The sequence below is a fragment of the Montipora capricornis genome, chromosome 1, assembly GCF_036669925.1.
Source record: "Montipora capricornis isolate CH-2021 chromosome 1, ASM3666992v2, whole genome shotgun sequence".
Lineage (NCBI taxonomy): Eukaryota > Metazoa > Cnidaria > Anthozoa > Scleractinia > Acroporidae > Montipora > Montipora capricornis.
This window is the reverse complement of record NC_090883.1, coordinates 50,248,727-50,261,226: the sequence shown is the minus strand read 5'-3', so window position 1 is coordinate 50,261,226 and position 12,500 is coordinate 50,248,727. Positions and strand designations below refer to the sequence as shown.

At 38.1% G+C, this 12,500-nt stretch overlaps 3 protein-coding genes across 3 annotated transcripts in view; 2 read left to right on the top strand and 1 right to left on the bottom strand.

Annotated features, from left to right (window-relative positions):
• Window positions 1–3,753, bottom strand: part of LOC138047337 (uncharacterized) — a 7,979-nt gene extending 4,226 nt beyond the window's left edge. Inside the window, exon 1 of the mRNA XM_068894141.1 lies at window positions 3,069–3,753. Coding sequence (XP_068750242.1) covers window positions 3,069–3,623 — 555 coding nt within the window. The 5' untranslated portion in view covers window positions 3,624–3,753. The remainder of the gene's footprint in view (window positions 1–3,068) is intronic.
• Window positions 3,754–3,876: 123 nt separating this feature from the next.
• On the top strand, window positions 3,877–8,418 carry LOC138047287 (uncharacterized). The gene is made up of 2 exons (XM_068894065.1): window positions 3,877–4,106; window positions 4,444–8,418. The coding sequence occupies exon 2, from the start codon at window positions 4,536–4,538 to the stop codon at window positions 7,185–7,187; it is 2,652 nt and encodes an 883-aa protein (XP_068750166.1). The 5' UTR covers window positions 3,877–4,106; window positions 4,444–4,535; the 3' UTR covers window positions 7,188–8,418.
• Window positions 8,419–8,787: 369 nt separating this feature from the next.
• Window positions 8,788–12,500, top strand: part of LOC138047343 (probable serine/threonine-protein kinase DDB_G0271682) — an 8,092-nt gene continuing 4,379 nt past the window's right edge. The window contains exon 1 of the mRNA XM_068894155.1: window positions 8,788–9,125. Coding sequence (XP_068750256.1) covers window positions 8,859–9,125 — 267 coding nt within the window. The 5' untranslated portion in view covers window positions 8,788–8,858. The remainder of the gene's footprint in view (window positions 9,126–12,500) is intronic.

The following is a 12,500-nucleotide window of genomic DNA, read 5'->3' as shown; positions in this document are numbered from 1 at the left end:
TCTTTTTGAGACAAAAACTCAAGGGTATCTATATAAAACTAACTGTGAAAGTATTTGAAAGCTTACTACACATACAGTAACAAATACACATACTTCCCACAGCAACTATAATTATGAACTATGTAATGAACATGCAGATAAGTTGATAGGTACTCTAGACCACAAGTAACAAATTGATTATGATTGTAAACCTAAATTGATATTGCTAACTTTCATAGTTTTTGATATGAATTACTTGATTGCTTTGTAAAATAGCAGATCCATTTATAATGAACTAAGTGGTGTGCAATTTGTATATGTAATTGCATGATTCTTTCTCAAGCAATTTGGAATAAATAAGCACTAGTGAATTTTTTGAAAGATGCTTATTTATCACAAATTGCATGAAAAATCACATGATTACTTATTAATAATGGTTAGCAGAAGCAACAAATTGCACCATGAATTGGGCCATCAGGGCTAGCATTTGATTGGCTATCAACACAAAAAGTTCCCCTTTATGGCACTAATTTCACTTAGCTGCACTCTGTTTGGGATAAATTGATGTGCTCTCAGCCAATCAATACACTGAAATTTTTTCATGTATATCATTATTAGGTCTGAAACCATAAGTGTGATTTAAAATCACACTGAAATCACACTTATGATTTCAGACCTAATCATAACCATTACAATTTTGTCAAATTTGATAATGGCCCATTAACTGCTTTATTTTTCACTTATTATTGTGTTAAGTTGTAATAGGATGGTGAAATCAGACAGTTAGCTGTAATCGAACAGTTACATCAGCGAACAATATTAAGAGCTCTCAGCTTCATCCACCAATCACAGAATTTATCACAATAACCATAGCAACAACCACTTACCATACCAAACTGGGGATTTTCCAAAATGGAAGAATTTGCAACATTAAAGAGTGACATAGGAATGCATAATTTGTTTTCTCAGAAAATTGTAGTGGCTATGATTAATTGGTAACACGACTTGGAGTCGTCCAATTCTGTCTGTAATCAGATTCGTGAGTAAACAAATCAGACTCCTGCTACTCGGTCGTGTGATTTTGTTAATTACTCAATTCTGATTGGCTGAGAGCAGTGCAGTTCAAGTGTAACACAGAGCAAAAAGTATAATTATTATACCACAACAAGTTGCAAAAATAGTGAAGACACTTCACCTTCTTGGGGCGTTATTAAATTCCCTATTATCTCTCACACTGCAGCCCCCCTCCTTCCCTTATCAGTGTTGCTAGCAAGACAAAAAAATGTTGGAAACTGAAGCTGCCAACATTGACAGGGGGAGAGGGGAGAGGAAGTGGGAAAGGTTTAAATTCTAGATACGGCGGGCATTGGAAGCTAGAAAAGGTGGTTTTTAATGAAAGTGTCTCAACAATTTTGCAATTTGTTGCAGTGCAAATTACACATCGAAAGTCTGGATTATGATTAGGTAAAAAAACAAAGGGTTTGGCCAAAACCTATCAAGCCTTTAGTTTTCAAATCAAGCATGCACCCTGGATGGCACCATTTATCCTTGACTACGTGATACGCCTGGCTTTCTTCTGCTTCACCATCTCGAGTTTTTTCATGAATATTATTAATAAGTAATCACATGATTTTTCTCATGCAATTTGGAACAAATAAGCACTTGTAATTTTATTCAAAGATTACAAATTGCATTTGTGGTCGTCCTGCTTATTTATTTCAAACTGCACTCGAAATCATGTGATTACCTGTACAAAATTGCACTCCAGTCGGTTCAATTACCATTATTAATCACACTGTTTTGGATTGTATTATCAATTTTTGAAACATGTTTGTATAGGTAATCGCATGGGGCCGAGTAAAATTAAGGATTAATATCACGCGTGTTTTCAGAAGTTGCTGAAATTGCCCGAGTCGCGCAGCGACGAGGGCAATTTCAGCAACTTCTGAAAACACAAGTGATATTAATCCTTAATTTTACGAGGACCCATTGCGATTACTTGTTAATAACAAAGAGGGCAAAATTTTCTTAACACTGTTGAGGCACCTAGAAAAACGGAAACAACTGACAAACAGACAAGCAAGTCAACTTGTTCTTTGCGTCCAAAACGAGTATAGATGATTGGAAAATAGGAGGAAAATACGAGTTTCATTCCTGAACAACAGTAACATCGATTAAACCAAATGTTAAGCTTCAATTTATTTTATTCACCTGTGCTGTAGAGGTTTTTACCACTTGCAAATACACATCCGTAAACATAGCAAACGTTTTGTCTAAAGAAATCCACCAAATTTGAGCTACTTGTTCCTCCCGTCAATGGAAAATTGTTCTGTGACCTTTTTTGTTGAGCTGCAAGATATCGTGGTAAACTGAAAGCCCTTGACGAAAGGAATCATTTTGTTTTTCAACCACACAATCCCGCTACGCCGGGCGCCATGTAAGTCGATCCAAGTTTTAAGCTTTTCATGAAAAAAATCTTTTGCCCTTCTTCTTGTCACTCGAAAATTCAAATTCCAGATCATCTTTTAAAGCTAGTTCTTAATCTTTATGCCTTTTCGGCGAATGCAGCGCGAATTAAAAGACAAACTTCGATGAAGACGAAGTTGTTTTGCTCAAACAGAAGAAACCAACTGAATGTGGAAGACGTACGTTCAGCCAATCAGGAGCGAGAATTTTTGGCGCTCGACCAATCGTCAGCGAGTAATTTTGCCCTCTTCTCAAGCAAAATTAAGAAAAAATACCCTCTTCATTGACCAATCAGCATTCAGTAATTTTGCCCTCTTTGTTATTAGAATCATTAATGGCATTATTGGCCATTTAAGTGTGTTCCAATGCAACATGATTCTTAATTTCTTACCGTAACGGTACATTTCTTGTTGGTGTTCATACTGTTTGAATACCGATTCAAAAGCACCAACTTTTCGCGCGCTTTTTACAACTCATGCTGACACGTACATGTATCTCTCTCTCACCGAATGAAAAAATGTGTGTACAGAAGGTCACATAAACCAGATCGTTATAAATCACAAGACCTAACATCAAAATCTCAACTTACAAATGGTACCCATTGAGAATCATTAAAAACTTACCGACACCTCTTTTGGTAGCCGCTTTCTCCGAATTTGAGAGGTATATTGCTCGTTCTCTTTCTCCAGCCGTTCAGAGAGCTTTTTCTCCAAAAGAGCATTGAATTGCTCCTGCCGTGTAAAGAATTCTTGCACCCTAGCAATGAAGTCATGACCCTCACTTGAGTCGGAGCGGTTTGTAGAGGCGGCCAGATTCAGTGGTGCCAGACAACGAGACCTAACGGTGCTTTCTTGTCGCCTCGGGATCAGCGGAGCTGGCGTAGCGTTTGGCGAACCAGTCGGCGTAGATATTGAGGAAATACTACTTCTAGGCAAGTGTGGATCAGATGATCTGATCGGTGTCCTGTCTGTTTCGAGCTCCACAGTGGTTGGTGGTGTCGAAGATACCGATTCGTTCAGGGCTGCAATGCATTCAGTTCGTCCCCGCGATGAATTGGACGGGTTAAAAGAACTAGGATTATTCTCGTTCGATAAACCCGTGTCGGTAACGATGTCATTTCGGCCGCCTCTGGTTCTACTTCTTCGTTTACTTGGATGGTTTGGTGGTAAACGCGCCATTTTCCAATAGGATCAGTATCAGGAGATTGACCTTTCCTACTCGCGTCAACGAAAAAGGACAAACTTGAGACGATCGCCCGCCTATATTCAAACCCTAAATCTGTCAGCACCTAAAATGTCTACCAATGGAAATCAGAACGTATTTTGTGGATCTGGCCAAAAAGTACATTTATTCTCATTGGCTGCTTCCCATGATGATACCGCTGTTCTTCCACTTGAGACTTCATTCCTCGGTGAACATGGCTTCCAGGAAACGACGATTTTGTCAGCACTGCCAAGAGTATGTATCCGGGAGAACATATAGGGAGCATTATGATCTGTATTTTAATAAGAATACAGCCCAGTGGGAGACAATTGAATCTTCCGACGAGGAAGGTAGCAGCCGACGCGAAGCACATTTTGACGTGTATGATGATGATGATAGTCGAGCCGACGATCAATTTCACTGTGATGATCCAGATGCACCCAAGACGGCGCCTGAAGGTAACTTCCGTTCAAATTTTAAATTGTCAAAGTAAACACTACATGTAGTCTACTTAATTACAGAAAGATGTCCAAGTATGTTTAAATGGGTGGTGTTATAAAAAAAAGAAAATTGGACTGGTTCAAAAATTATGTACTGGCTCAAAAAAATTAAACCAGAGGTCAAAATTGAACGACAACATATACAAGATAAAAATAAATAAGTACAGTTTCATTAATGTACATTTAAGATTACATGTAAAATCTACTAAGAAATCAGTCTGAGAGCAATTATACATGATAGGCACAAATGAAACTCACAAAAATTTATGTTTATTTGCTTCAATCCAATCAACAGCATCCAGTGGTGTTCCAATACACAATCTAGAAGAAGAAGATTGCTATTTATTGCAAGGGGACACTGCCAATTGCAGTGATAGTGACACAGGCATGAACGATTTGATCTATCATGAGAGGATACAACCAGACTTTCTTACTGAAGCTTGGGATTTAGCAGAAGAGGATGTTAACAAAGATTTTCCACAAGCCCAGTGTCAGTTGCCCTCAGTGCGTGTTTGTCCAATTTCAAGAGTATCCGGAAATGCAAAATTTACAAGTATTGTTAATTGGATGCTGATCTTCTTATGCCTTTGGGCCTCATTTTGTTCACTATCAGACAATGCATTTGACATACTTCTTGCTTTTTTGAGGGCCATGTTTGACTCCCTTGGGACCATTTTCCCAATAATTACAAGTTTTGCTGTGCTGGTACCCAAGTCCGTTCATTTGCTTCGTAAACAAGTTGGAATTGACCAAGACAGGTTCATAAAATATGTTGTGTGTCCAAAGTGTCACAGCCTGTATAACTTTGAGGATTGCTATGAACAACTGCATGGGAGAAAAGTAACAAAGAAGTGTGAATTTGTCCAGTTTCCACATCATCGTCAGGTTTTTCGACGCACAAAATGTGGTGAGCCACTTTTAAAACAAGTGTTATTGAAGAGTGGTGAAATCAAATTATATCCATTCAAAGTATATTGTTATAACAGTACCATAGAAAATCTCAAGCAATTCCTTCAGAGGCCTGGATTTGAGACAAAGTGTGAGATGTGGAGAAGAAGAGATATTCCTGATGGATTTCTAGCTGACGTATTTGATGGACGTGTTTGGAAAGAATGGCAGTATGTGGATGGGAAGCCATACCTTGCAGCACCCAGGAACTATGCTTTTATGTTGAATGTGGACTGGTTCCAACCTTTTAAACATTCCTTGTATAGTGTAGGAGCTATGTACATGGTGTTAATGAATTTACCAAGGACTGAAAGGTTTAAGCCAGAAAATGTGTTTTTAGTTGGGGTCATTCCAGGGCCCCATGAGCCAAAACTAAACATTAATGCCTACTTGCAACCACTTGTAGCTGAATTGAATGTTTTGTGGAATGGTGTCAGTATTAAACTTCATGGTTCAACGCCAACAACATTATTTCGTGCTGCACTTCTTTGTGTGGGGTGCGATGTCCCTGCAGCAAGGAAAGTTTGTGGCTTTACAGGTCATGCCTCAAATAAAGGCTGCTCAAAGTGTAACAAGTATTTTCCTGGAACAGTGACCACAAAAATTGATTTTTCTGGGTTTGATCCTTGTCCTCAGAGAAATAACTTTGAACACCGAGAACAAGCACAAGAGATCCTGAACCAAACCTCAGCAGGTGACTCTGCAGACTTAGAGCAAAAATATGGTACCAGATATACTGAACTTATGCAATTGCCCTATTTTGATTGTGTACGCTTTCACATTGTGGACCCAATGCACAACCTGTTTACAGGTACAGCAAAACATGTTTTGAAGAACATTTGGCTGGATTCAGACAAGCCATTGCTTGACAAGAAAGACCTGGTTCACATTCAAGAGAAACTAGACAAAGTGAAAGTTCCAGCCAGTGTTGGAAGGATGCCCAAAAAAATTAGGAACAACTATGGGGGTTTCACTGCTGACCAGTGGAAATCATTTACTGTTCTATTTTCCATATATGCTTTGTGGAATATCTTACCAAACAATGACTTGGAACTCTGGCGTGATTTTGTCATGGCCTGTGTATTCTTGTGTTCTTCAAGCCTGACTGAAGCCAAAGCAATGTTGGCTCACTCGTACCTTATGAAGTTTTGCAAGCGTTTTGAAGAGATTTATGGCAAGGATAAGGTAACCCCAAACATGCACTTACACACACATCTTCTAGACTGTGTCTTGGATTATGGACCTGTTTATGCATTTTGGTTGTTTAGCTTTGAGCGCTACAATGGTATTCTTGGAGACTATGGGACCAATCAACGTGCAGTTGAGATACAGTTAATGCGAAAATTTCTTTCAAATCAAGTAATGAAAGACATTCCCCTCCCGGCTATGTTTCGTGAAACCTTTGAACCCTTGCTGATGAAACTTTCAGCAAAACAATCAGGAACTCTACAAGAACTTTTTCCTGACCACTGTTTACCTTCAAAGATTATCCAAGCTAGTTTGCTCTCCATTGGGTCAGTGCAGAGGGGTGGTCAGTGGGGCAATGCTGACTCTCATTACATCTGCTGTGGTCCGTATTCTCATGATAGTTTAGATGCTGCTGACCTCGTTAATCTTAAGAAATGCTATAATGCTATTTTTGATGGAGTTGATGAAGTTTCTGTTACAACACATTTCGATAAATTTGCATGCTGCAAATTTCATGGAGACTTGCTTGGATCCAGTAATTCAAGAGGTGACAGATCTGCATTTATCCTTGCAAGATGGTGTACACTTGGGGGCTCAATTGATACCTCTGGAAGTGATTTGCGCCCAGGAGTCATTGAGTTCTTTATGAAGCAAAACATAAAGGTTAATGAACAATATGTGCCTTGTATAGTGGCCTTGGTACATTGGTTTCAAGCCCATCCTTTAAGACACTCCTTGGGGGCACCTGTGGAAGTGTGGTGCAGAAACCTCTTTGAACCAGAAGGTGATGCAACTTTCATTCCTGTGCAGAGAATCTATGGCAAGTTCATACCAGCATATGACATTGTTGCAGAAGAAAATGTTCTTGTGGTTTGCCCTCTCCCTCGCAAGCTCCAGTGTTAAAATTTTACTGTTCAGTTTCAGCCATAGTCATGCATTAATGAATAATTGAAAGTTAGTTTTGCTTGCATATCTTTGGGTGTTGTGGAAGTACTGGTGGGCGTATAATGCCAGCCACGGGACCCTTTTATTTCATCAAATCAGCAAAATGACATTCAATAATAATAATAATAATTATTGTACAGTATAAGAAACTCTTGTAATCTGATTGGTTATCTGCCACCCTGATTTCTGCATAAACTGAACAGTTGCACATGTCATGCATCTATGATCGGACAGTAGTATACGTCGTACTTGAGTAAATGGACATTATTTTTTCTCAATTTTGCGAGTGGGCGGAATTCTGCAAATCCTGGAATCTGATAGGCTCTGGGAGAGGGGAGAATTTTGCTCGTTCGCACCAACCCAGGCAGAATCCTAGCGCTGGTTGTGCGAGCTTGTGTGATGAGCCGGCTTTAGGACCAAAAATATATGTTTTGAAGCCTTTTAATTGTTTTTAAAATTAAACGTCGCTTTACAAATAAATTAATATTTTGAACAGAATCGACTAATCATAGCAGTACTGCCTCATATTTCTCGTTTGATAATACATGTATATGTAGGCATCACAGGGCAGCCTTAAGCAATGGTTCCCAGCCAGCACATCTTTTTAGGAAAAAATTAATAGACCGGTTATTACCGGCCTTGGTCAGTCTGTGTAGGGAAGGATTGTGCCCTTTGTCTCTAGTACAGCCCTTGGCCTGTGGCCTGGGCCATACTTGAGACCTCAGGCCTCTGGGGCGGTGAATACATGTGTATGTAGCTTCAAGTCGATGTTAGGTGTGCTTGAATGGTTTCTCCTTTTTCCCCAGATCTATGAAAATGCCCAAAAAGATAAGCCAGGAATTCTTGTCATGCAATTCAATGAGCAATATTGTGCTATTGCAGGCCATGCACTGTGTTCTTGGCTTATTTTGAAATTATATTACTTCCCCAATAAACTAATGCTCCCTGGATTGTACTCACTCATTCCTGTTATCATTACTAAACAGATGCATGTAATTTTGTGATACGTTTCTTTTAAGTCACACAAAAGAATTACTGTAGTTGCATCAAGCTAGAAAAAGAATGATAGGGATAGGAAAATACTTTGGTCACTTTCAAACTGTTTTCATCACTTTTGTATAAGGACTAAAAAATGTTAATTTCATTTATTTGTTTTGATGTAGGAGCAATACAGTCAAACCTCAATTAATGTCTCTGTTCCTTATTTTTGTGTGCTAACTACTAGATATGAGCAAACATTGACTCCAGTTGGCATTAATAGGGAAGCACTGCCTTGCATTCGGTCAGCCTGTGCGACTTCCTGTGATTGTGTGACAATGGAACGCAGCACTACGAGCCAACTGAGCCACCGGTGCGATGCTTGTGATTATGTACTAACATTGTTTTTTTTCTCTTGGGACCATTGTAAGTCTCAAGAGAAATTGGAAACAATTTGGACAAAGATATTTTGATATGTTGTGGAATTGTGCGTCTGTTATTATACTGATCAGCGGTTGTTTTGCAAATATACATAACGTGACATAACGTACCTACCGAAGACCTTACCGAATACATTTTTGGCGGGATGGCGGCGGGAAGCTCCGAGACCGTCTTTTAACGTACTGTAGAGTTAGTGTTTTTCTAGTCGTCATGGGTAAAAAAAGTCGTGAAAATACAAAGGAGGAAGTAAGACGTATGACCCGGGAAAGGAAAAAACGCAAAAGGCGAGAAAGACGACTACAAAAAGAAAGGTTACTTTTGTCAGATTTACAAGGCGAGAAGGATTACTTCGAGAGACAACGAAAAATCTGCGACTACATGTCGCGGAAGTATTACGATCGATTGAACTCGCTCCTCAGACGTGAAGAAGCTCCGAGGAATAAATCAGTTGTTGAGGAACCCAAGTCGCAGAGGAAGGTTAGTGCAGTTTTGTTTTATCGCGTGTGACGGCAAAATTCTAAAACTTTGCTTTATATGAACGCTGCGGGACTGAACTTGATAGAGACTAGACCTACAATCACGGACAAAACCTGTTGAGACAAAGCGACATTTTTGGTAGTCCGACAACTTATCCAAATGTTCCACTTAAAAGCCGCCCTTCATATGGGACTGTCACAAGACTCAGCAACATTGACTGAGAGGGGAGGGGAGTGGGAGGGGAGAGTAAGTACATGTAGGAATGGGTAAAAATGAAGATGAATTTGTGTCACTGTCTCAACAGGTTTGTCCAATACTGTAGATATAATAAATTTAGGCTTTTTCCCCTTCAGATATACGTAACATTGCATATCTTGGATTGATTTTAAGCTGATTATTTACCTTGCGATAAGGTAGTTTCTTTCTGTATTATAGATAATCTTGACAATCTGGATGTGCTGTAATAAGTTTAAGCTCAACAGCAACAAATCAGAGCTACTTAATGTTAGTTTTCGGTATCGGCCTCTTCCCCTGCTAACCTCTGTTTCAATTAGTAGTGCTGTAGTACAGTCATCATTCATGGCTCATACATCTAGGTGTACTTTTTGACAAGAGTTTAACATTTGAGGAACAAATGCATGCTTTTATAACTTGTAGGTTAGGCAATGGGAATGCCCTTTTATACAGTCTGGGAAAATACCAGATCCAGAGGTTACAATCTGTACAGGACAGCGCCGCTCGTCTCGTTAAGGGTCTCTTTAAATTTGATCGTATTTAACCATAACTTTTTGTTTTCAAGATCTTATTATTGGCTTTTAAAACAATTTAGCCCCTACTTATATTGGTCATTTATTAACACAGTATACCGGGGTATTCCTAGTTGTTGTCTCAGGTCATCCAGTCAGTCTTTACTGGTTGTACCAAGGTCCATCCAAAAGACTTAAGGTCACAGGGATTTTGTAGTGGCTAGCCCACAGCTGTGGAATGCTCTGCCCATTCATATGAGACAGCCTGGTATTTCATCAGCTACTTTTAAGAAAAGTCCGAAGACTAGCTTACCTTTTCAAAAGAGCTTTTTTGTAAATATTTTCTAAATTTATGTACCGGTAATCTCTGTTTCATTATCTTTTTAATGTAGTATTGTACTTGTAAAGTGCATAGTGCAGTTAGTGAATGTGGTGCTTTATAAATCTGTTCATTACATGTATTACTATTATTATTATTATTATTATTATTATTATTATGATTATTGTTAACTACAGTTGATTATTAATATCAATATTTTATCGGAGGTGAGGTGAAGAATTCAAGATACAGTAATATTCTAAGCAGTACTTTCTACAAGTGTGGTTGGCAAGCTTCGTGAAAATCCAAGGGGAAAAAAGCTATGAAATAATAATAATAATAATAATAATAATAATAATAATAATATCATATCATGATCCATAGTGATGATTAATTGGTTTCGATAGAGAAAACCACACGAAGTCGCATTTTCAATGTGAATGCCACGTTGTAAATATACAAACAAAAAAAAGGCATGCATTGGGTACGTGTCGTAGTGCAATAACACAGTGCTTTATTCCATAACTGCCAACTGAGCTGCGCTTTGTTTTCTAAGAAATTCAAGTAGTCTTTGCATAAAATGTGGCTCTAATAGTACACAATATTGTTTTGTTACCATACATTATTATAGTGGCATGGTAGAAAGATTGAAGACAATAAAGGGAATTGAGAAACATTGGCTTCAAGGAGGACACATTGATCATTTTCAAGTTTCCTTACAACTTCTTTTACATGGCAAGCTTAAGCCTGTGCTCTGAGCATCTGGCAGCTTTCTACGACAAAAGTTCACTATAGTTAAGCCCTGTCCAGTGGGGTTATGGATGGGAGACCTCAAAATAAATGACTTGCTGTCAGAAAACAAAGGACAGAAAATTCTATTTTAATGCTCAAAAATGTGAACCAATCAAGGTACAGATTTTGTTAGCCTGCTTTATGCAAAACAAATAATTTTATTGATGGAAAAGTAAATAAATATTGATAAACAGTTTTCAGGAAGAGCAGAAGGAAGTTTTTAGGAAGTGTTGATCAAGAATAAAATATTTTGCCATCAGCAACAAAATTTGCGACATGAAAACAACATAAACTTTGTACCGTGAATATAAAAAGTTACCATCAGTGAAACACATTTTGGGAGATTTTTGCTATGTTTGATATTTCTATTGTACTTTGGCTGCACAAGTAAATCGCAAAATTGAAAGTGACCGAATGTAGCAGCCGCCAGCTATCAAGTTACCTTGCATGTTTACTGATAAATTTTATATATTAATTAACAGCTTGCAAAACAAAGGATACATCTGTGTCAAAGTAATGGCAAGTTACCAGGTTTTTATAAAGTTTGAGAAGAACTGTGCAAATTCAACACAGAGATCAGAATTGTCCAACTCTTGAGGTTGACCATTGTTTCTGCAAAGTCAAAAATTCACTCTCCTATAGAAGAGGTTATTTATCACCGGGTAATTGCATCGTTTTGGAAATAGAAGCTGCTTTATTATTCATCAGTGTCACAAATTTTTTCCGATTTTATTCTTGTATGGGATTGAAGTTTGGGATGCAGCTTACCAGCAAAAATACCTAGACAGAATCGACAGTTTTCTTAAGAGCACCTACAGGTTTGGCTTCACCACAAAGAAAACAACTATACTTGACTTAATTAAAGATAGGGACTCCAAGCTCTCTAAGAACGCAATCAGTGTTGATCATATAATTCATGATTTGCTACCTCCAAAGAGGAGACGTGTGTTCCATGAGCGCAAGCATGACTTTATATATTACTAGAGTTAAAACCGAACGCTTCAAGTATTATTTATAGATGCCTTGTTAATTAAATTCACCGTATAAACAGTGTAAGGAACTTAGTAATGTTACTAATTTTTATATATTCTTAATTATAACTTTCTTATCAACAAATTGTTAAGTTACACGTTTGTTGTTTTTGATTTTATTAAATACATATTGATTGATCGATTGATTGGTTTTGGGCCTCATTTGTTGAAACTCAAGCACACTTCCAACAGACCTGTTTATCTTCATGATTTTTGCACTGGCACTGTGGGTTTATTGCCATCATCGACTTTCGCTCTAACAGTCTTACAACCCAGTGACTGTGCAGTGCACTTGGAAAATCAATGTCATTTTTTTATACCCTTTTTTTCAGATTATAAGTAATCTGTGCTGATGGAAAAGGAAAAGTAGATCTGCTTTGAAAAAAAAGAGCAAACCACAAATTTTATGTACAGACATTACAAATGCTGCTGAATCTTAAAAGGCATATTGACGTAGTTTGTCACACATTCATTTCACAAGTCAGAT

Bases quoted from the DNA above. Each gene is read 5' to 3' on its own strand.
- LOC138047287 (XM_068894065.1), top strand. From the start codon at position 4,536: ATGAACGATTTGATCTATCATGAGAGGATACAACCAGACTTTCTTACT.